General features: G+C 45.1%; 1 protein-coding gene across 1 annotated transcript in view; it reads left to right on the top strand.

The window, feature by feature from the left end:
- Window positions 1–25,482, top strand: part of FAM3D (FAM3 metabolism regulating signaling molecule D) — a 393,825-nt gene that overhangs the window by 100,331 nt on the left and 268,012 nt on the right. Inside the window, exon 2 of the mRNA XM_086939065.1 lies at window positions 12,312–12,359. Within this exon, the coding sequence (XP_086795191.1) occupies window positions 12,347–12,359 (13 nt within the window). The 5' untranslated portion in view covers window positions 12,312–12,346. The remainder of the gene's footprint in view (window positions 1–12,311; window positions 12,360–25,482) is intronic.

Here is a 25,482-nt window from a genome sequence, read left to right as displayed (position 1 = left end):
CCCTGGCACGGAGTCACACTCGACGTATCTCAGCGTAGGAATCACCGATTTAGAAGCGGAAGGCAGATCCTGCGTCAGTGACCCGTCAGCTAGTAGAATCCACCAACGTGGAACAGGATTTCGAGCAGGATTATTGCGGAGGGTCAGAGGGTCCGCGGAGCTCCGAGCTTACGCGGCCATCTTGTTTGCCCGCGAAGCTCCTCCCCAGCTCCCACTTTGTTATTTACTCAGAGGTTGGTTTATAGTCTTGGAGCAAGTGAAGTGGGCCCCTCTTTTCCTGTGGGTTAAGATCTGGGTGAATGAGAAGATGAGTCTGAACAAGGAGGTCATACGCGACTGCCTGAAAATTGAGAAGGGATTGTCGACCCCCTGGCTGTGCTATGTGTAAAGCACCCTGAAAGACTGAGGTTTGCTGGATAAATTTGAATCACCTTCCTCTCTACCCAAAGACGATAAGCAGGTGGTTGAACTCCGAATTCAAGAATTCAACCAGACACAGAGGTTGCTCACAGTATCTAATAAACACTGTTAGACCTGTCAGCCCTAGGGTGGTCTTACCCCGTTTTTTTCCCTGTGCCTTGTTTTTTCACCATCTTTTTTTTCTTGGACCTAGGTCTCTGGGCGCCTTACCACTGCCAAACAGTGCTGAGGTGAAGGCGCTCCCTCGCAACAATATGGCTGCCACAGGCCCCTGCGACTGCGGAGTGGCCTTTTTAAACACGCACTAGTAGTCAAGAACAGGCTGGGACATTAGGATACAGTAGCACTGCCATCCCACCTTTTCTGCCCATAGCCTAGAATGTGGAAGCTCCTGGAACCTTCCAGAATAGGGGAGGGGTTACACTTTGCCGCCTTTAGAGAGTGGTCACCTGACCTAGGGGTATAGGGGGAAAGGAGGGAAATCTGCCTGTCAGTTGGGTCACCACTGGACCTGGGGGAACCTCTGCAGGAGTTTAGGCGGTTGAGCCTAGGGGAGGAACCTACACCACTGGAACTGACCGGGCCTAGGCACTGCTTTCTAAGTTAGGTGAGGGACTCTGCCAGCCCACTGATCTGGCCCAGCGTTGGGGAACCCAGCGTACCACCTCCAGTAAGCCAAGGGAACCATCCTACCTCTGAACCACCAACTCAACCCCCTTTCTTCCCCCTCCCAAGAAACTGCACCACAAGGGTGCTGAAACTACCAGGTGTCGCAAGGAAGCACCTATCTACCACAAGGGTTGCTGGGGATCAACCAGGTAACAGAGATGCACCATCCAAGCGCTTCCCTGACAGAACTGTGCCCCCCTGCGCTGTCCTGCCTCAGCTGTGCCCTGACTTGCCAGAACTGTTCCTGCCAGACCTGCTTGCCGCTGGGACTGTCTGCCCCCCTAAGCGCTATAATCCCTAAGCGCTGTCCTGCCAAGAACTGTGCCCAACCTGAAACTAAGAACTGTGCCTGTAAGAAGTTGCCATGGTGATAGAGTGCTGTGGCTCCAATGCGCTGACTCTCTAAAGCGCTCACCTGCTGTGCCCCTCCAGGCGCTGTTGCCCCAAAGCGCTGTGGCTTCAACGCGCTATTTGTGGAATCACTGCCGCTGCCCGGGACTGCGGCCCGCGAGGCGCTTCCGACTCACCCCATCGCTGTGGGCGGGTGCCTGATTAGCAAGCGCTGTGCCTGCTGAGTCACCGCCGTGGCCCGGCTCCAAATCAGGGAAGTTCCCGCTGCTGCTGGTGTCCCCCACTACGGCCCCCATGAGCCTGGGGAGGGCCGCAGCAGCATTGGAGAGGCCCGCGCCGGGCCTTGGAAGCCAGAATCCACCGTAATGTGACGGGGCGTCAGCCGGTTACAGGCCACGCCCCCGCCAGCTGCGCAGCCATTGGATCAGACTGCCCTGCCCCACAGGCCGCGCTGTGGTAGTCGGCTGCGGGCGTGCCCCCACTACACTGCTGCCGGGTTGGCCCCTTTAGGCGGAGGAAGCCCCAGAAGGCCCGGGACTGGCTCGCTGACAGGGAGGGGCTCCACAGAGGGTGAGAGCCCCCCCACTAGCCGGCACCAGCTCCGGGCAACTGCAACACCTCAAGGAGGCCTGAAATACAGGCAAGGGGGCTCTCGAGAGAGCGCAAGACCCCCCCCTCCTGCCCACAACTTGCCCAAGCCTGCAGCACCCCGCAAGGGCCTCCTCAGAGACCAACGAGAAAGGTAACCCGCCCCCCCCCCGGGGAGGAGGGTGGAAGACTGGAGTGAAAGCGGGGCCTCTAGTTAACCTGATAAAGGACTGGAATAAGGCGGTACAGTGGCTACAGGCCCTCTGAACTGGGTTTAAGAACTGCTGGATAACTGTTTGTGCTCTGCATACGGAAAACCCCACTTCCCTGGAACTGTTCATCCTAGTGTGACCTAATTAAGGAAATGTTCTGTAGGGAAACTATGAAATGTTCCAAATTGCAACTAGGAAATGTTCTGTCTTGAAGTGTCCTATGAGATGTTGCTATACTGAAGCTGCTTAGGACCAATGTCGTTGTCTATGCCTATACACGGAAATGTTGCCTGATTTTTAAAGTAATGTTGTTACCTAGCTTGCCCATGCATATACTGAGGTACTGACAGAGTTACTTGTCTGATGAATTATTGCTTAGTTATGATAATGAATTACTTACCTGCACTGAGAAAAGCCTAGATAAAAGAATCTTGTTTTAAACAACTAGCTGGTGTGGTGTCATTTTAATGCGTGTGCCTCCCCGTCCCAATGTGAGTGTGTGCTGCACTTCTGCTTTACACCTAGCCTTTGGGTGCCTTCCTGCTTGCACCAAGCTACCGAAGTGGAATTGGTGACCCCTGTTCTTACAAACACTCTGTTAGGGACTTGATCATGCTATAATAACAAGCTGAATTTAGCCTTAGATTTGACATGTTGGAAATGAGCTCTTCTCTCCTTAGTTACAGAGCAGGTACAGTGTGGCAGCGTCTGTGTTTTTGGGAGGATCAGAATGCCTTTGGAAGCTTTACATTGGCTTGACTGTGTGATGGGCTGTCTTATCAATCTTTGATGCACTTTATGTTCTTCTGTACAATTTTTAGTCCATATTTTATGTATTACTTAAACCTTTTTTAAAGTCTTTTAAATTCGGAAAATGCAGGTGATGCATTACTCTAGTTTCAGTTTTTTGGACAATCAAGTTGTTTGCTTTAGAGTCTGTTTGATAGAGGAAGCAAGTTAGGATTCCTACCTTTACTACCACTAAATGCCTTTTGTGAATACCGAAAGTCGTAAAGGTAGGATTTTGTCTCAGTGTAGCAGCAGTAAAGTTAGGAGTCCTAACTTTACTACTTCTAAATGCCTTCTGTGATTACCAAAAGTAGTAAGTTTAGGATTTTATCTCAGATTAGTTCTGTGAATCGGACCCCTGAGTTTTAATCTTTGCAGTATTACTGGCTGCTTTAACTGTATGCATTTTAACCGTCTTATTGCTCTTGCGTCGCTATGACTTTAAAATTGAATAAAGGCGCATTAATTGATTGATTGGTGTAACTCCATATTTTCATCCTGTGGTACACAGAAGAGGTTCTTGGTATATTGTGTTGCCCCAGGTAGTAAGCTGGCACTCCTGTTAGCTGTGTTTAGGCCTGGGGAGAAGGTTTACTCTAGTATGTCAACACTTTGGCAAGTTATTTGAGTATAAGAATAAGGCCAGTTGAAAATGTAGGTATCCATTTACATGTGTTAATAGTGAGACTCAGCAACATTAGTGTTTGTGATATTGCAGCAGCTGTCAAGTTCTTAACCATGTTACTTTCCTGATGTCTGTATCAGCGGACAGATACATGGATGATTAGTGAGTGTGAATGGCAATGTGTGAAGCAAAAAATGCAGGGGTTTTTACCATTACTATTGGTAGAAGTGTAATGAGTACTGGAGAAGACTTTCAGTCACACTTAGTGCAATGTTTATTGTTGTTGTATGCCCAGTGAATGAATACCTGCCAATGTGCTTATTCTAAATGTAGTTGAAGGTACTAGGTCTCTTATCATTGAAGAAACTTTTTGCGTTTACTCAGCAGCAGATCTGAAAGTTCATCATTGTAAAATATCTTCCACTTTCCTCTCTGGATGTCAGCAGCTGTCACTATTTTGGTTACACAAAGTTCCACCCTGGCACTTACACTAATTAATCGTTATTTGGAACCTAAATGAGCATTGATGAGTAACACCATTGCTACGATCTATTAAAACACAAACAATTTACAAGGCCTCCTCTGGGCATCATTGATGAACAACATTCCTTGTCTCAGACCATGCCTCACTATTATCATGTCCTTGATGACAATCAAATAGATCAACTCACATCCAATTATTTGTTCACTTAAAAAATGCACAAAGTCCCTCTCCATCTACTTTTACTCTAGCTTCTATTTTGAAACCCGCATGGCAAAGATCGCTCAAACAGCTTGACCTCTAACTGAATCTCTTGCAGAAAATATTATAAACCCTCCCACCATCTTCCATGAAACTGTGCACTCTAGTTTTATTTCACACTGTCAAGTGGAAACCTCCTGTTAATTTGCTTGCCAGACTCAAACCTTATATTTCTTGGCTTGGTCCTCTGCACCACTGCTCACACCAAGCAACCAGACATAGTAAATGTGCCCCCGCTGTACTAATATTTTAGATCTACACTGGCTCCACTTACAAATTCATGTCTAATTTTAGATCTACTGTATTGAATCTATGAATACATCTATTTCCACACATTTACTTCTGGAAGCATCTTACCTACCCTTCCATTTGCTAATGACTCCCTGTCACCACCTGCTAAAGAGCTTCTCACTGCTATCACTGAACATTTATCAAATCATGATCTGCAAATGCTGTAGCTTTTAAGCAAATGTGTAACCTTTGTGAACATGTACAAATGTAGCTTCTTATCGGTGCTTTTCATTTCTAAAATAAATTATGAGTGTCATTTAGAGGTTGGCGGATGTGGGGCATCTGCCGTAAAAAGTTGATCACCAGTTCATATTCCCTGTAGGAGGGGGTCCCCTATCCAAGTTAGAGGTGGGAAACAGCTGAATTTCCAACAGGTGAAGCCTCAACCAAATGTGTTGTTGGAAACCCTTGTCCGAACTCTCCTTCCACCACTGGCCTACGAGTCAGAGTAGACATCACTCCAACCATGAGATTCATGGCAGTAGTGGCAAGTGAAAAAACACAATGGCTTTGACACACATGGGGTACTCCCCCTGCATATCAGAGCCAAAGCTTTTATTTAATCACATGTAACAAGCTCTTGCTCCAGGAGTTTTTTTCAGGAATACTGAAAGGAAAGTTGAGTAAAGCCAAAAAACATAGCACCAGATTGGCATTATGCTCAACATTAAGTGCATCTGTGGCAATGATAGGTACCCTGAAGGTTTCAAGATGCCTGCCTGGCAGGTGAGGAGGTCTAAACATGGGAGACCATCCTGTACTGGGTGGGTGGTAGGCATGGGCGGAAAATCCGTTCCGCTCGCGGATTTTGCGGATTTTCGGGAAATCCGCAATCCGCGAGATTTGCGAATTTCCTGCAAAATCCGCAAATCCGCGAGCAGCGGATTTTGCTCGCACTGCTCGCACTGTTCGCGTGAGTTCGCGCCCCGCGAATAAGTGCGAAATTGCAGAAATACGATCTAAGCAAAACTGAAAGTAACTACTTACCAGGTTCAAAAGTTCAGGCACATCATTAGTAGCCATTTCCTGTAGTGCTTCCTGAGGGGCCCCTCCAGAGTTCAGTTGCCAGTTGAAACTATTATGTGACCCTGCTCTGAACCTCAGAATAGTTACACATATGCCACAAAGGTCATGAATTACAGCTAAGGGAGACAAGCAGGAGCCAGGCTGGAAGTTAAAATCCATTAATCAGCCCCTAATTCATTATTGTCAGTTGGGGCAGGGCAGGTGTTGTAACTAATTTTGCAACAATGAAAGCACTTAGCAAGTGCAAAAGATCACTAATCAGGGCGCACTAAGGAAGCAGGTGCCAGCTAAAAAAATATTCTGTGACACATTAATCAGCCCCAAATTAATTCAGGTCACTTGAGGCAGGGAAGGTGTGCTTTGCTTTGCCGAAAATAATGTACACTGGACAACCAGAGGGTGTGGTGATGAAACAGAGGGTGGCATGGGTGGGCCAGAGGGTGGCATGAGTAGTCAGAGAGTGGCAGTGGTGACAGAGAGTGGCAGTGATGAAGAAGAGTGTCCCAAACAGGTTGGACACGTAGAAACAACAAGTTCGCAAAACTTGCGACCCGACAGGTAAGTTCGCAAATTGCGAAATTGTAAAAACCCTCGCGAACTGGCAGAAACACGGGCGAACACAAAAAAAAAAAAAATCCGCAAATTCGCGGGAATTCGCGGATTTTGCGGATTGCGAGTTCGCAAATCCGCAAATTCGCGGATTGCCAATCCGCAAAATCCGCTCATGCCTAGGGACGGCAGGGACTCTGTTGTTCTGGTGGGCTAGCATTTTCCCCATCATAGTCCAGGTGAGCTCATAAAACATGGTATCTCATATTTGTGATAGGTTTCTTCTAGTAACTCATTTGTTTGGTTGCTAACCTTTAGGGCTAACAAGTTTATTTGGCCCTTAGTGGGTGCCCCACGAGCCTGTTTGGTCTTTGGCAGTGATGGTATTTGCTCCTTCGGAGCAAACCACCTGCCAAATTTGGATGACCCTGACAGACATGTCTATCCATGTGCATTCATCAGACCCACCGCTGCAGCAGCTGCATTGAAGGTACTGAATTTACGAACTCTGGTGCCATGTTTTTGCACCCACTCAGCAATTATGTTTTGTTTATGAAGCAAAAACTCCAAAACAGTAGTTTGTTTCTTGAAATCATAAACAACTGGGGGCGTCTTTCCTCAATAGGATGGGTGATCTCCACTATGACCCTGACAGCCCTGGGGTAGATAGTTGCAGGTTTCTGGTGATGGAGCCAGCCGAAGCTTGCTCATTACAAACCCTTTGGTTCCCTTACTTCTCAATGAGGCAAGGGGCAGCAAGTTTGGGGACGGGAGCATCGCTGATTTATGGCAGTGCTCGGGAACCATGAAACTGTACATGACTTCCTAAATGTGATCTCCCTCAAGCAGTTATCTGTTACTAATGGAAGCACATTGGTACTATGCATTTGTAATCATGGTTGATTTTCCATAATATTTGGGGAATATTAGGTACCATCCATTGCTTTACCAGCTCACTAATGGCTTTAGAAGACTCACTCTAACAGTGTGGTCTCCTGCTGGAAATTGGCCAAGGACAATTAATTTAGAGAAGCTCTTGCTTTACTGAACTACTATAAAGACCACTACAAATGATCTCAGTTGCCTTTTGGAACTGGTTACTTCCGGCTATTGGTGATTAGTGCTCAATTAGTAGTTTTGTTAAGCGAGTAGAATTTCCTTTTAGTTTTTTCTGCTGGATGTAAATAGCCCGTGTCATTTAGAAATTATTAATAAATGATCCACATTAGTGTTCCGCAGGAGCTTTTACTACAGAATTTGCACGCTCAATGTACTTGCTGTTTTTAGAACTATAAGATTCCTTCGTACTGCTTTTTATTTGAAAAAAAACTGTGAATTATGGTTTGCCAGCTAGTTATTTGCAATCAGGGCAAACTCATTGCTGTGCAAATTGCAGACTCGTTGTGGCTAGTGGGGTTGTCTGTTCCTATCTATTGCTCTAGTTTTTCTCCCATTTTATGCACCTAGTAATGTATTTTTGAAATGTAACTTTTTGTAGTTGTTGCTTTTTATTCATAAGTATGTTAAAATGGAACTCATGCCCTTGTCTATGTGTGTGCTTACCCAAAGTTCATTCACCTACAAATAATTAATTTGATGTGTTTAAGCAAACAATGTTTACATTTCACTTTCTGAGTTGAATGCTGCAGGTCCCTCTCAAAAGCCCCCAAACATGGCACGTGGTGGGTGGTGGGGAGGCAGTAGACCGTATTTGTCAGTGTAAGCAAGCAAATATACTGTTTCAGAGTTTATCTTGGGTATTATTGTTTGAAGGATGGAAACATACATTCAGTTACCTTACTTACTCTAAAGGGCTGAAGATTTTTTTTTTGTATCAGGCCGTCTCCTCTCTGTGCCAATTTCTGCAGCCCCATGGCCCATATGCTTGACTGCAGTCATGACACTAATCCATGCTTAAATTCCTGAGTTGTGATCCCTGGCTCACTTTCCGTTCCACTGCCATTGCCTATAGCCCAACTTTCTTCTCTTGTCTTCTCTCTTTTTTTAGTTCGACCATTCCCCCACTGCTTTCATTTGTCTGTTTCAGTGACCTTTACAAATACTTGCTTGCTAGTGGTCAGTCCTTCCTCTTGTCCCTCCTTTTTCTTTGATTTCCTCCCATAGGAGCAGGGACTAACTACTGTATAGTTACGCTCATGTGAGGGACTATTTTATTTCTTTGTTTCCCGCTCTCCTGTCCCCACCGCTTCGGCCACTCTCCCACCTCCTGCATGATCGCCCCATCTTCCCCTGCGTCGCTGTGTGTTTAGTCCATAAAATGTATATTCGTTTTTCCACACTCCACATCTACCTGTGGCTTCTCGTCTTTTCAACCATTCACAGAAATCAAATACTGTTCCACTGAATTAAGGCACACGTAGTTCGTTTTGCCTTTTAAAATGGTATAAGCGCTCTCTCACTGCGTTGATGTCACCTCCATCCCAGCGGCCCTGCCAGCATTTTCAGTGAGCCCTGGTGTTGACAGCATATACCGGTTCCCCCACGGAGCATCACAGAGGAGACAGATCGGGACCAGGAGCAGCAGCAGGTGGCAGCATAACACGGGCTTGACTGACCCTCGCTTCAGCAGCCGCTTCCTCCTTTCTACTCCTGCTGCGTTCGTGGCTCTGCCCAGCCTCCTCCCTCCGCTCCTGGGGCCTCATTTATGAAAAGTGACGCATCGCTGCGTGAAAACAGCGATGCGTCACTTTTCACTGCGCACTCCTTACGACATTCCTGATGCGTCATATTTAATGTATGACGCATCATGTCGCAAGGAGTTACAGATACCTCAGTATTTCTGACGTATCTGTAAGCGCAAAAGGGACGCATTGCTGGAGTGTGTCACAAAAGTGACGCAACTCCAGCAATGCGTCCTTTCACATGGGGAAAGCCCCATGTGAAAGGGCTTGCGTCAGTCTTACGCCTGCTGTGAGGCAGGCGCAAGATTTTGACGCAACAGCGTCCTAAAAGTGACGCCGTGAAATCTCATAGATTTCACTGCGTCACTATTACGAGGCTTTTTGCGGGGGAACGCCCCCTCTGCATACATTATACCTGACGCAGGTATAATGTGGCGCAGGGGTTTAAAAAGTGACGCATCTACCTAGATGCGTCACTTTTTAAATATGGCGCAACGAGGCGCATTTTTTACACCGCTGGTGCGTCACAAAAAAGTGACGCACCGGCGGCGCAAAACTGACGCAAGGCCTTCATAAATAAGGCCCCTGGAGTTCTCCCCTCTCCACCATGGCCACTAACATTTCGGGCTCCTTGCTGGGGGCCCAGCTGCTCCTGAAACACTGCTATTGGTCTCTCCCTGCTGATTGTTTATTTTTGTGTGTCTCTCCTGTGACTGGCTCAGCATATGCTCACCTTGATCAAGGCATTTCGTTGAAGCACTGCCTGCAGTCTTCATTGAGGTGACTAGGTGTTGCTGTAGTTGCCTGCCTTTCTGTTTGTTTTGGGTTGTGACTCTCTAGCTACCACTGCACTCACTGACAATTATATTAGAAGTGATCGCTGGATAATTTGGACTGTGAAATGAGCATTGAACTGTTCCAATGTGTGCATTTGTCAAAGGTTTGAAATATTGTTTTGTAGTGTTCTTGATTCAGCTAAGTGAGCCACATCCTCCTGTGATTCATTAAGAACTGTCATTTTGAGAAAACATTATTTATGTCACTTAGTGCATCTTGCTGTAGTTTTCACCAGACAGCAAGGTAAATAATAAGTCCGTCTTGCTTTTGCTGCTAAGTGATTTGGAATTAAGCCTGCCTTAAAATATCTCATCAATGCCTCCTTCTTCCTGCGCTGCTCTGCCAGCCTCCTCCCTCGCTCCCGGAGTTCTCCGGATATTGACTCGCCAGTAAGCCATTACCGAGCCCAGTGTAGAGTGTCTACTGACCTCAGAGGCATTCAGTGCCTACCACTAATAGTGAAACCCCAGCACCAGAGTTTAAGCTAGAATTCTGCACACCTGTGTGTCAGTAGCTTCTTGATCACCAACAAACCACCATCAGCACCATCAGCACTGACGGACTCGCCAGTAAGCCGTTACCGAGCCCAGTGTAGAGTGTCTACTGACCTCAGAGGCATTCAGTGCCTGCCACTAATAGTAAAACCCCAGCACCAGAGTCTAAGCTAGAGTTCTGCACACCTGTGAGTCAGTAGCTTCTTGATCACCAACAAACCACCATCAGCACCATCAGCACTGACGGACTCGCCAGTAAGCCGTTACCGAGCCCAGTGTAGAGTGTCTACTGACCTCAGAGGCATTCAGTGCCTACCACTAATAGTGAAACCCCAGCACCAGAGTCTAAGCTAGAGTTCTGCACACCTGTGAGTCAGTAGCTTTTTGATCACCAACAAACCACCATCAGCACCATCAGCACTGACGGGGTTTAAACTGGGGCTACATAACTTAGAAACCAAGAGATTCACCCACTACCAAAACAATGCCACCACACAAGCCAAATTCAGAAAGAAACCTTAATTAAAAGGCAAGGAACTACTCTGTGTGACGAAGTTTGTCTGCCCATCTCCAGCACCACTGTGTTACGCATCTTTCTCCACCTCCCCTTCGTATCCCAGTAGGATAGCATTAGAACTAGAGCAGTAAGGCCATGTCTAACTAGCCCCTTCCTCCCCATTTCCGTTTTTGTCTATCCCTCTCAGCTCCCTCCTCTACAGGAGCTGTACATTAGCACCATCTGGTACTTCGCTTGGCTGCAGGCTGAGGATTTCAAACTCCCCCCTTATTGGTTTGGGGACTAAGGCACACATGATTCCTTCTACTGGAAGAATGTTCCCGATAAATGTGCATTGTTCAAGCCCCCTGTAGAGTTCCTGAACACAAATGTCGCTAGGGGTTGACTCTGCATGTTTTCTTTTTGATATTTGGACACGTTTTTGCTTATTAAAAAGTTTTGTAAATATTTGTGCAATCAAAGGATGCCATTATTTGTAATTATGTCTCAACATGTTTAAACTTGGTAACACAATCCACACAAATACACTCTACACCATGCCACATATTTCCAATCAGCCTAATTTCACTGAGCACAACACACTTCCACACCACACAATTCAACACTACACATTTCCATTCCACACCACATTATTCGACAACAAACCACATCTTTCAACTCAACAACACAATTACACAACACACCACATACATCCGATTCACACCACAGAATTCCACATCATGCCACATAATTCAACAGCATTTCACTTAAACTCTGCAGCATACCAAACAAAATACCATTCCACATAATTACACTCTGACACACAATCCTACTCCACATAATCCCACTACCCTCAATACCACATAATTATTATCCACATGTTTCCATTACATACTGTGCCACATAATTTCACTTCACAAATTCACACCGCTGATTCCACTACTAAAAATTCCAAGCCACAAAATTCAACTCCACACCACATACATCAACTCCAATTGAAAACACATGGGTAAAAGACATTCTCATTTACAGCGCCAATGTCTCTAACTCTCACAAATGTGAGACCAATTTGCATTGCAACTGCTTGTTCTTAATTCCTGTGGCATTCGTGTGGTCAGCTGACACAGTTTTTCCCTAATAGGTGTGCCCATGTACCTACGCCCCTCCTTAACCATCCTTATGGTTCCTCGCACACCCGGCTCTCCACAGGTGCCTTAACTCTCCACCTCCAGCCCCCCACTCTCGAGTGGCTCTGGAATTCCAGTGGGGGTTTCCTCTGCACAGAATCTGCTCCAATAAATTAACCACATATGGTTAATGATGGCGGATAACACTGAACGCTTAGCGGGGATAATGTATTGTCTTAAGAATTTTTGTCTGACTTGGACCCTTTTGTGTGCTTAAGAATCGAATGTACAGCAATACTTAGGTGCACACTATTATTTGTTTATATTCATATACAATATTTTTACTTTTTGTTTTTTATTGGCAAACAATAAACGTATACTATAAATATCAGAATTGTCTTTTTTCATCATTAATACCTTGCTGATAGACTTAACTCTTGTTTCCTCTTGCAGACTTCACCTGGACTCTTTAATAAGCTTCCTCAGTGATGCGAGCAACAGGTAAGAAAACATAATTACCATATCACCTAATAATAAGCATTGGCAAAACGAAAAGGCCTGGATAACAACAGAAAATGTCTCTTTATTTACCCATGAGTTTGTGTATGTGCGGCAGTCTGGATGGCAGAGTGCATGAATTCAAGAATGAGTCAGTGGATTGGTAAATATTTCCATCTGTGCATATAATTATCCATCCGTCCATAAACCCATTCATCTAACCATGGACTGAATCATGCATTCATGCATGTGCCTATTCAAAATTTCACACAAATTATATAGGTAGAATGTTCAGATATATGCTTGACCCATTGACTTTGCCAATGCTGCCTCACTCTCAGGCTTTATTGATAATGTGTTGTTTCAATACATCTGTACTTCACTATACCAGAATTTCATAGTGTTGAAAACGAGGTACATCTCATGAGTCTTGTAATTTTCATATTGATTAAATTGGCCATGGATAGCTGACCCTTTGACATGTCCTTTTCATTATACTTGCACTTCTATCTGTAGGCTTCCTGTGAGGTAAAAAAGTGACTATTTATTAGCACATGGTGGATGATTTATGTTCCTGTAGGAAACTAGAAAAGAAGGGCTCTGAGTTAGCGTGAAAAATAGATAAATAGACTGATGCATCCATTTTAGAAATTGGCGTATACCCTGGGGGTAATAGGTTTCATTTAGTTCGGTAATGATTACCGCCTGTTATATTCTCCATGAGGCCGACCAAATGATGGCCTGTTCCAAATAAGTGTACTTATTCTTATTTTTATTCTTATTCAGTGTAGTTCTTTGGGCAGAGATGGCCTTCTGTTTCTGAGACATAAACGATGGTCAAGAAGATTTTGCAGTGGTGGCCGGCATGGCTCGGGGATGGCGGGGAGGGAGCGGGGGTGGCTGGAGGTGAAGGGTCGAGCGTGGGGAATAAAAAAAAACATACCTTTCCGTCGGGTCCTGCTCTCTTGCCTCCGGAATCAGGAACAGGAAGCAGGCAGCCAGGCTCCCTCCCCTAAGCGAATCACATGCTGCAATGCAGCATTGTGATTGGTCTGAGCGTCGTGGCACAGTGCTCAGCCAGGGGCTGGAGGGGTGGGCATGTTCTCCATGCAGGCTGTAATGCAGCCGGCATGGAGTAGGGCGAAAGTTTGCATGACTGGTTTGGGCGGCCGGTGAGGGCCGACCAAACAGTCATTGTGCACTTAGTAGTGGGCAAACCTCTCCTCCCCTGCCATGCTCCGAGAGCAGAGCAGCCCTGTCTGCCCGCCCGCAAAGCAGCAGATGCATCAAATGATAATAACTATAAGTTATTATCATTTTATGTTTCTTCTCCCTCCCATTGCTTAAAAACAGTGGGGCGATGCTTCTCCGCCATAGTGGAGGAGCTGCCTCTGAGATTATGATTTATGATTTTTTAAAGAAAAGGCAAAATGCATTGATATAAAACACTGAAGGTCTCAAAAGTTAGTGTGATCCTTTGAGGAGATTCTTTTCAAAACAGCCACTTGGCGACAGCAAAGCATTTTTTTTTAGCTCATAAAAAATGAAAACCTCTATGCTGAAAATAATCTAAAAACAGTTCAGTTTTTAGAAAAAATATTCTCTGTCCACAAACAGTTTTCCTCAATTACCACACCAAGGGTCTGATTCACAAAGGGCCTCCACACTAGTAGAGAAGGCCCGCAGTCGTGGGGAAGTCTCCACACTTATGAGAATTCTCATTTTGGAGATTCCGCCCAGAATGTGGGGCCTCCGCCATGAGTGTGGAGGACCTTTGTGAAACAGGTCCCAAATGTCTGTGTTCCCAAACAAATATTACTTTCAGAATTGGTAGTGAAAAGTTCTGTTTTTCGGTCCTCGTCTTTCAGATGTAACGGGACCAGTCTCCATCTGTAATAACTTTCCAATTAGTATGTCAGCCTTGAAGCAAATAAATCCACATCCAGGCAACCCCAAACATGAAATATCCTTTGGAAGTATAGAACATTCAGCTTCCAATTGCTGAACTCCCTGAGATACCTCGAATTCCAGTCTGTTACAACATTGTCCTGTCCCGGAAAATATTCCACCCTTAAACCTATTTTCTGCTCTAAACAAAAACATTGTCCATCTTCAATAACATATAGATTTTTTTTTACTTCTTTCCAAAGCTCCATGAAGCAGAATTACAATATCTCATTCCGACAGCTTTTTCACGGTAGAAACACCATAATTAAAAGATTGTTTGAAAGGTATATTGGGGGCCTCAAACAGGGCCCATCCTTCATGGGACACTGAAAAGTGACCCTTGGGGCACATATAGTGCCCCACTCACCTCTGTGCACCTTTACATGACAGCCCAACTGCTATGTAAAGGCAGACAGAATTGGATTTTGGGGGCCCCTAGCAGGACCCCTTTCCAACATGGGCCTCCGTTATGGGACCCAGGGGTGCACATGTGGTGCCACCCCAAACATCCATGCACTGTGTGCCAGGCACCACATGGTGCATGGATGTTTGAAAAATGCTCTTTTGCATTGTTACATGTGCTGCCCCCTTTTTCTAGGGCCACAGCACAAGCCGCAATGCAAAAGAGCAGTTTTCCCAACGCCTGCATAGTGGGTGCGTTGTACTTGGGCAGGTGGAACTACCGACATGTAGTCTATCGGACACCTGCCTGATGCAATGACCATCATAATATGGTGCTTAGTTCTTTGAGGACATCCTTTCACCATTTTCATGAATGCAAATACTTTGATTTTAATGGACGAGGCTCCCAAATTGCTGCAAAATAACATCATAAAATGTAAAAGAATTTCAGAAAAACATAGTTTAAACATGAATATTTGTAAAACAGAAATTATAGTTGTTTCCTAATGTAGAAAGAGGTTGAATTTCCCTTAGAAAATTGATTGACTATCTTTGGAAACTGTTAAAGATTGTTTATAATTTGTGATTGATCATGGCTACTTCAAATGTATAGTCTAAACCTTGCATTATTTGAAAGAAAACAGCAGTACTTAGTTTGCACTTGAATTAAAAAAGTGTAACCGATGGCTCTAGAACAGGCAGTAGTTTCCTGAAAAGTTGTCTTTGAAGGGAAACTGCCTATAGTTGTATTGTATGGAACAGAATGTTTTTCATTGTAATGTATGTAACTCTGTTCCCTGTAAGGAAGGGAAGCTATTGAAACATTCCTTGTCTACCTGACAAACATTTTCATCAGCAACGCTTGGGTTGAATTTGGACTGATGGGTATTATAAGTGATAAATACAAACACTCTATATTTGTTTTTTCCTTTGTGTCTCATCTCAAGGTTACTTAACAGCATATGCATACCTGAAACGAAGCAATGAAAATAAAATAGATGGGATGGCCCCATAGCATATGCAAGGCACACCTCAGGTCCCTTTGTGTGGGTATCTGGAGTGAATCCACAAGCCGGCAGAGGCATACAGGATAGTTAAACAAGAAAATGTCCACTTCCTAAAATTGGCATTTTTTAACACACAATTTACTAAAAGATGTGTTGTTAAATCCTAAGCTCAGGGAGCCTAAACTCCAAATCTCTAGCTGTTCCCAATTTAAAGTTACACTTGTAAAATGTTACAAGGCAGCGACAATGATAGTCTGTGGGAGAGCAATAGTGAAAAACAAAATACACAGTATTTCACTGTCAAGACATGTAAAACAGACCAGAGCATGTCCTACCTTTAACATACACTGCACGCTGCCCATGGCTGTACCTTCGGCACACCTTAGAGGTGACTTACATACAGTCGTGGGTGGGGGGGGCTCGTGCGGGGAGGTGGTCGTACTTTAATTTAAATAATAAAAAAACCTTAAAACTTACCTTCACCTCTGGTCCTGCGTCACGTCTCCTTCTCTCTGCTCCTCGCAGGAAGCAGGCAGCAGGCAGCTTCCCTCTCCTCCCCATAGCAAATCACAATGCTGCAATGGCAGCGTTATGATTGGCTGGGACACTGACCCAACAGGCTTCTATGGGGAGGCTGTTTTCTTCATGCAGGATGCTGCATGCAGCCTACATGGAGAAAACGGAGAGTGTGCATGACTGGTTTGGTCGGCCCTGGGGCCGACCAAACAGTCAGCGCCCACACAGTGGGCAAGCCACTCCTCCCCTGCCTGGGGCAGGACTGACCACCCGCACCCCCCCCCAACAAAACCCTGCCTTCTGCTTTCTCGCAGTACGTGAAGCAGAAACATAAAATTGTATTCATAATACCATATTATGTTTCTTCCTCTCGCACTGCGAGAAAGCAGTGGGGCGATGCTCCTCCGCCCACGTGGAGGAGCCACCCCTGCTCACATGTAAGAGACGGGAAGATTAGGGCCTGGCAAGTGAATGCACTTTCCAGGTCAACATGGCAGTTTAATATTGCGCTCACAGAGACTGCAGTGGCAGTTCTGGGACACATTTGAACTTCAACTTGTGTGTGTGGCACAACCAGTGCTGCTGCAAGCCCACTAGTATCATTTGATTTACATGCCCTGGGCACACACAGTGCACTTTACTAGGAACTTACCAGTAAATTAAATATGCCAATCAGTTTCAGTTTTTAACGTCTTTATTTCGATTTTTCATCATAAAAGACACATATATACGAAAGATTTACATAGTCTACAATAGATACAGCATAGTCATAACAATATAAATATCCAAATACATACAGTAACCAAATCAGAAAGAAAGGAACAAAAACAATTGAGGTTAAGATCTCGATTAAACATACATATAAAGACGTCAAGGGAAATGGTAAAATCATTAGAGCATATATAAAAGTAGCAGATCATCAATACTATTAAATTCATAGACCAAAGAAACAGTCAGGGAACATGATATACAGGTTGTTTAGATCGTGAATTATGAACTGATTGACTTAGACCTTATCAACCAAGCCCACCCGAGGAATTTCGCCAATCCTATAGTTAGCCATTCAGAAGTGTTCGTTTTCAAGGTGTACAATGCTTCACTACTCACTCGGGTGTTAAGTCTAGTACATACAGGTTTCAGCCACTTTTTACGAGGTTCGTGATAGGCAGTACAGACAAATAAAAAATGGCCTAGTGTTTCTTCACAAACGGCACAACAGGGACAGAAGCTTGACTCCAGCCCCTGCCAGCCGCTAGTAAAGGCCCTCAGGGGCAATGTGCCCACACGGAACTGATGATATAGTTTCCTATCCAATGTTTTAAGGATTACATCCCAATATACTTCTTTGTTAGGAATTACTTTGTGGAGCAAAAACTGGCCTGTCAAGTTTGCTTTCTCAGAAAGTAAAACATGTTCCGTTTTTACCATGGACCAGAAAAAAACTTTGAATTCATCCTTAGTAGGAAAGGTTTGGGAGCCCGGCTCTGACCATAGCAAAGGTAGGCCCATTTCAATTAGGGTGTTCTTGACTTGCTTTAGCCACGGTATATTGCCTGCCCCTTGTTGCAGTCTCACATCTTGAAGCTCACGGGCAAACATGGCCAGTTCCGGGGTGGACCATATGCGTCTCCATAGAGCCACCATCCTGTACTGGGCCTGATGTTTAATGGTATGCATGCCCATGTCCATCAGAAGTGGAAGGACTGGTGTTGATGGAGGGAGACTAACTAGATTACGAAGAAATTTATTCTGTATCCTATCCAGGACAGCCAAGTCCACACAACCCCAAATATCTGCCCCATACAATATCGCTGAGCTGATTTTAGCACTGTAGATTTTGAGCGCGGGCAGTACTCTTTTAGTCAGGGAGCACCGCTGCTCTTTCACTAGGCAGCCAGTCAAACGGGCAAATTTCAGACAGAGTGCCTCTACTTGCTCTTTCCATTTTAACCTGTAATCCAAGGTAACACCAAGATAAGTCATTACATCAACCTGTTCCAGTCTGGACCCATTCATTAGAATATTGCCCCTCAATGGCTTTTTCTTGGTCAAGACCATAAACTTGGTTTTATTAATATTAATCTCAAGATCATTCAAATTGCAAAAATCCATAAATTTGTTTATTGCAACCTGTAAACCCTTCTGCGTTTTGGCCAATATGAGGGTATCGTCTGCAAAAATTAAAAGAGGGAATTTTGTCCCACCCAGTGAAGGAGCATCAGTGGGGGTGTCTGAAAGGAACTTAACCACCTGATTAATAAAAAGCACAAATAGGGTGGGGGCCAGGACACAACCCTGCCTCACACCACGGGTCACGGGGAAGGGTTCGGTAACCTGGCCCTGACGACCCCATCTGACTCTTGCGAAGTTACCCTCGTGCATCCTAATGGTAAGATCTAGAAGTGCAGGAGGAACCCCCATCCTTCTCAGTGCAGCCCACATCTTCCCTCTAGGGACCAGATCAAACGCTGATTTGAGGTCCACAAATGCAGCGAAGATCTTCCCATCTCTCAGTAGCACAGTTTTCCAATAGATCATGACAAATCTTAAAATCTGATCAACTGTGCTAATGTGTGCCCTAAACCCAGCCTGCATTGGAGACAGGATATCTACTTCTATCATCCACAAATGAATCTTCCCCAACAACATTCTGGCTATTACTTTTTGAAGGGCGTCGATGAGGCTGATGGGGCGGTAATTTCCCGCATCAGATCTATCCCCTTTTTTATGCACTGGCAAAATCTCGGCCCCTTTCCAGGAGTTAGGGATCCTAGTGCCCCTAGCTATAGCATTTGCTAAGTTTAATATATACGGGACCCAGTGTTTTTGGTCATATTTGAAGAGGTCCGCGGGGATACAATCTATGCCGGGGGCTTTGCCATTCTGCACTTGTTTAAGAGCAGAAATAGCTTCGGTTTCGGTAAAAACAACGTGATCAGATGAGGACAATTCAGGCTGCACACTGGCATCTTCCCTAATGGTAGTGAGGGAGATCCGTTCCGTGTGGCTGAACTGCACCTCATAATGTTTGACCCATTGCTCTGCTGGAACGTGGTTTACCGGACTATGTAGTTCCCCAGATTCTCCCCATTTCACAACCTCCCAAAATCTTTGTTGGTTGGATGAGGTACTTGCCTGGTATAAATCCAACCAACGCTGGTCGTCCCATTTAGTTTTTGCCTCTTTTAATGCCTTCTTGTAATTCACCCTCGCTATCCTTATGTCCACACATGATTTAGATTTAATGGCACTTAGCAGAGAGCTGTGGGCAATACTACAGGTCTTATCGTACCATTTCAGCCTAGGATGTGCTTGGGCTTTATTACTTCCTCCCTTAACAGGTTTGATAAAAAAAGACTTAATTTTATTAAAAAGAGTCTCATGTATAGTCCCAATTTGGTCGAGTGGAGTACCAACCTCAAGTATGGGAACCATCTGCTTTGTGGCCGCTAAGACCTCCATGGCAATCCTGCTAATAGTAGCAGTGTTGTCTTGAAGCCCAGCCCATTTTACTCTTCTGCAGTCATTTGTAAGGCCAGCATCTGCAGTTTCAATGTTTGTAGCAGGGTTCATACAGAGACCCCCAGATACTAATAATGATATCACCAGGGGATTATGGTCACTCTCAGATCTACTGACTACTTCCATATCCACCAACATTTTCCAAAACTCTATCTTAAGTAAAAAGTAATCAATACGACTTGAGTTTATGGAGTTATCAAATGTAACTTTTCCCATCGGGTCTGATTTGGTCCTACCATTCACTGCGCGTAAGTCCCATTCAAGACAAAAACCTAACCATTGCATAACTGCCTCCGTGACTTTCTTGATAGGGGCAACAGACAAAGGGGGAATATTCCAGATCTGATCAATTTCCCCATATCCCCCACTATCAAGGTTGGGAAATGGTTCGAAGCAACAGTTGAAATCGCCTGCCACCATGACACAGCTTTCCCTGCTAATGTTATTCAATAGAAAGTCAAGTTCAGCTACCACTCCCGCAGTCTTCCCACCCGGTATCCCTCTAGCATATATATTAAACAGAAAAAGGACCTGATTATTGTTGTCTGTTAATTTCAGTGCTAGAATATCATTACCCAAAGTAGGGAGTTCAGTGATGGTAATGGCTAAGGATTGTCTGATCCAAATGACTAAACCCCCTGACGGGCGGCCCTTCGGTCCTTTGCTGGCTGGTTTATAGTAATTAAGAAAGCCAACCCGATAGATAGCTTCTGTTGACCAACTTTCCTGCAGGATGATTACATCATGTAGATCCACAAAAGAACCCCAAGCGGCCTCTGACATTTTCCCTTTCAATCCCGCTATATTCCAAGACAAGACTGCAAGGGTGTATGTTGATTTCTCTGCCATATTGGCAGATGGGTTAACAGTGGCCTTATTGTTTTTCTGTCTGGGATTACCTGACAAGAATGTTTCCCTTTTTTCCACCCTCTTAGGGTTTGTGCCAGATATGGAGACAGTTTCTACCCCTGAAACATACACATTTTTTGGAGAGCAAGTTAGTACAGCGCTAGTACTCCCAGTATTCAGTTGTTCTACATCAAGTCAATCCACACCTTCTAGACCGGAGAGGGGGGCAAACCGGTTCGCAAGGTGAGGATAGAACATTGGATAGAGCGGGGTATCGAAATGAAATCTCCCTCTGGGCCTGTCCCTTCTTGAGTGTTGGAACGGAGTGTGGGATCTATTAGCATGTAAAGCTGGATAAAAGTAATGCAATAGTAGGGTTTGTACGTCCCCAACTCTACCAAATCTTGGTTCCCTGCCGATGTATTCGGCAACCCAGGGCTCTCTGAAACTAACCACCACACAATCCCCCTCAAGGTCCTTCTTACCATAACCTATCCAGTCCACCCTCCTAACGTTAAGTATTTCAGGATTTAAATTGGGTGGGAGTGGCCGGTTTTTATTAAGCCAAAATGTGACCTTATTATAAAGATCCTTGTGTGTTTCCCTCTTGCCGTGTACAAGTGGAGCCACGCCAGTTAAGACGATTGTATAGGGCACTGACTCCGGTGGAAGGTTCACACACTGTTTCTTTGGGATGGGTTTGGCAATGGGCTGATGAGTGGTGTTTTGGCCCCTGGATGGTGTTGGATTATTCTGAACCTGCTGGTTTTTGGTGGGCTTAGGCCTTGCAGGATTCTCTGTAGGGGCTATTTTTATTTGAGCGGGTCCTGTTTTTAGCGGGGCCTTTGATTTAGAAGCTCCTACTTGTGTGTTGTTACCCCCTACTTTATTATTTGTCACAATCAAGGGCTTCGGATTGGACGGGACAGGAGGGGACAAACCAGCTTTTGCTAGGCTGGAGAGAATTCTATCAGAAGTCGCTATACTATCCTTCACCAGCAGATCTAAGGTGTCCATTTTTGTGTTTAATAACCTTGTCCTTTCAAAAAGAGGTAAAAGAAGAGATTTGAATAGCAACTCAATTTTAGCCAAAAATATTTCTTCTGTGATGCTAATCATTGTCATAGTCTCACCCCCCCCTTGTTGAGTAGAAGCGTTAGTGTTAGGTGGCTGTGGGGGCGAAGCTGAAACATTTACCACCCCCTCTGTTTGTTCCACCAAATCTGGTGAGGCAACCCTCTTGCGTTTCCCAGGATTCTGGGTCGGTGTCTGCTCTAATAGAGAGGGAGAGTCCATTAGATCACTACTGATGTTAAGTTTTGGTGAGTCTGAGAGACCAGAATTATCCCCGGACTGATCTAAACAAATAGTCCCACTATTGGGTAGATTCTCATGTGCAGTATTAAAAGCATTTTCCTGGTTAGTGTTCGTAATCTCCCCGATATGAATCTCAGGAACAGGTGCCAACATTATATCTACATTGCTATCCGCATTCAACGTAGAAAGTGGGACAGGAGAGACAGCCTCACTTATTTTACCAAGTGAAGAGCGCTTGCCAGTTATGATATCAAGCGAGAGGCGTTTTTCAGCTAAGGCGATCTCCTTCTCTAGTATTGCAGTTGAGCGTTTAAAAAATTGATCAATTGTACCAGTAAAGGTACCGTTAGAGGTGGAGACCTGAACCTGCCTCTCCTTGCCAGATCTTAAGGTCATTTTTGTTAATCTTTTTTGAAGTATAGCAGGCAAAAATATGACCAACCTAAATAGGTGGCAGAGCCACTCAAGACACAAAGTTAATCTGTCCAGATAAGGGGACTTTAACAACACTGTGTACACAAAATATAACCATATAAATATAACCAAGGTGCAATTAAGAATATCTAAAAGGTCAGGAAGGAAAATGTTAGTAATGGGGCCCAGCCCAGCCTCCTACGGCCCCGGACGGCCACAGACGGTCCCGCCCTTGTCCCGGGCTTCTCCCGGCGCCCTCCCGCGCGCTCCCGCGCCGCGGGAGTGTTAGTTCCTATATGTAGGTGTCCAAATAGCTATCAAGAGTGAGGGCGGGGCCGGCAGGGAGAGCAGCCCAGCTGGAGAAGGGCTCGCGGGGACTCCTGGTCCTCGGAGTCCGCCGCTGTGCTCGCAGCCCTGCCGGTTGCTGCAAAGTATGCCCCTTCACAAGAGCAAAGAGAAGAAAACGGCTGCAGCCGCGATGCGGGACCCGCGCAGCGGGTCCGGCGAGGGGTGGCGGCGTGCAGCAGAGACACTGGCTTCCTCAGTTCCTCCCTCGGGTGTGGTGTCCGTCGGCAACGAAATGCGCCGAGTCCAGGTGAGGCAGCAATTTAAAGTGGTCAAGAGTGAGGGCGGGGCCGGCAGGGAGAGCAGCCCAGCTGGAGAAGGGCTCGCGGGGACTCCTGGTCCTCGGAGTCCGCCGCTGTGCTCGCAGCCCTGCCGGTTGCTGCAAAGTATGCCCCTTCACAAGAGCAAAGAGAAGAAAACGGCTGCAGCCGCGATGCGGGACCCGCGCAGCGGGTCCGGCGAGGGGTGGCGGCGTGCAGCAGAGACACTGGCTTCCTCAGTTCCTCCCTCGGGTGTGGTGTCCGTCGGCAACGAAATCCGCCGAGTCCAGGTGAGGCAGCAATTTAAAGTGGTCAAGAGTGAGGGCGGGGCCGGCAGGGAGAGCAGCCCAGCTGGAGAAGGGCTCACGGGGACTCCTGGTCCTCGGAGTCCGCCGCTGTGCTCGCAGCCCTGCCGGTTGCTGCAAAGTATGCCCCTTCACAAGAGCAAAGAGAAGAAAACGGCTGCAGCCGCGATGCGGGACCCGCGCAGCGGGTCCGGCGAGGGGTGGTGGCGTGCAGCAGAGACACTGGCTTCCTCAGTTCCTCCCTCGGGTGTGGTGTCCGTCGGCAACGAAATCCAATCCAATATGCCAATCATGGTTAATCAATCAGAATTACAATTTACACAGGGAGTACTAGCACTTTGGCACTGATCGGCAGTGGCAAAGTCCCAGAGTACCAAAACCGGTAAAAACTAAATGCAGCACACAGTCAAAACAGGAGACATAGGAAAAAGGTCAGGGGAAACCATGCAAAGGATGCCAAGTCTAACACACGACCTTCAATTTCAGTGCAGGACAGACCTTAAGAACTGGGGATAATTTTGTAGCAGTCTCTCAAAGAAGAAAAACTGTTTGAATTTGAGCAGAATTTGTGAATGGCCTCGTGAAGCAATGGTTTCATACGTGTAAATTAGTTATTAGAGGTGTAAGCAAAAAATATGTAAAATAAAAGATACAATCCATTTACAATATTTCATATACTCGAAAGTAACAACATTGGGAACATTTTAATTACTAAATCATTAGATGTCTGTAGAACAACTAAACCCGCTACCTGCACTCCTGCACTGAAGGAAATACTGCTATGAGATTCTGCTGTAGATTTAACACTTCTTCTGGAGATAGGGAGATTTTCAATTGCTCTCACTCAAAATGTGCACTATGGTTTCTACGTTTATTTTCAGAACTTCCAAGGTTTTCTCATCCATACAGGAAATTTCATATTGCCTCTGCAAATACCAGCAGGAAATAACTCCACATAGTTTTGGGGTATTATTAGATGCATATGTAAACTACATCTGGGTAGATAGTTTTAATTTCAGCATGACAATCACTTGTGCCGTTGTCTCCGCTCTGTATCACCTTTTCATTGAGCTTGTAAGTATTCTTTCATTGAATCAAATAAACTGCAATGCATTGTTGTCTTAGCTTCTCCTGAGCTATACTGAAAAAAATGTAAACTCCAAAACTGACAAGACAGAAGACTTCCGAAACAAGGATGAAGTTGAACCGGAAGAGGACGGTATAAAATCACAAACAAAGTTGAAACAAACCTAAAGGGAGTAACACAAGTGTGGGCAGTGTCTCACCAGGTTCAGAATCAATGAGAAGCATTCAGGATTTAAATTAACACTGAAGGTAATCAGAAATAGGTTACTAAGGGGCAGATGTATCATCCGTTTTTTTTGTCGCAAACGCTGCGATTCGGAAAATAGCAGCGTTTGCGACAAAAAAAACGGGATTTGGAATGTATCAAGCAAAAAGCCTCGCAATATTAAGGAATCGCTAATTTAGCGATTCCTTAATATTGCGAGGCTTTTAAGAAAATGCAAATTGCGATTTAAGATTTGAAATGTATCAAGCATTTCAGTGTTGCGATTTTTGACTAAGAATTCGCAAATTACCATCAACTTGCAGTTGGTGGTAACTTGCGAATTCTTTTCAAAAAGCACTTTTTTTAAATTGTAAAGGTGCCATATGACGCTCATACATGCCCTTAGGGCATGTATGTGCGCCATATGCGTACACATATCAAATTCAGGGGTGCAGCAGGGTGTCCTTAAGACACCCATGCACCCTTGAAATTATTCTCAATTTGCGATTAGCTAATTGCTAATCGCAAATTGAGTATAATTTTACATTCATTCCTATGGGCCTCCTGGCCCATAGAAATGAATGGGAAATTATTCCTTAATTGCGATTAGCAATTTGCTAATCGCAATTAAGGAATTCTAAGGATTCGCTAATAAATAGCGAAATTCTACATACATACCATTTTGCACTTCTCTAATAGCGATTCCTTAACAATCGCTATTTGAGAAGTGCAAAATGGTATCTTGATACATCTGCCCCATAGTCGCTAGAAATCTCGCACTGGTCTTGTCATCCTAACGTATGGTGTAAAGTCTTGACTTATCAGTTATATAGCATAATTCCAAGTTTAAACAAAAAATGCCCCAACGCCCTAATACTTAACGGTATTCTTCATTCTTCATTATTCCTTATCTCTTTGTCCTCCTCCCATTCATGACATTGTGGAGATAAT

This window comes from Lissotriton vulgaris, chromosome 9 (genome assembly GCF_964263255.1).
Source record: "Lissotriton vulgaris chromosome 9, aLisVul1.2, whole genome shotgun sequence".
Lineage (NCBI taxonomy): Eukaryota > Metazoa > Chordata > Amphibia > Caudata > Salamandridae > Lissotriton > Lissotriton vulgaris.
The sequence above is the reverse complement of the archived record's forward strand: the minus strand, read 5'-3'. Positions and strand labels throughout refer to the sequence as shown.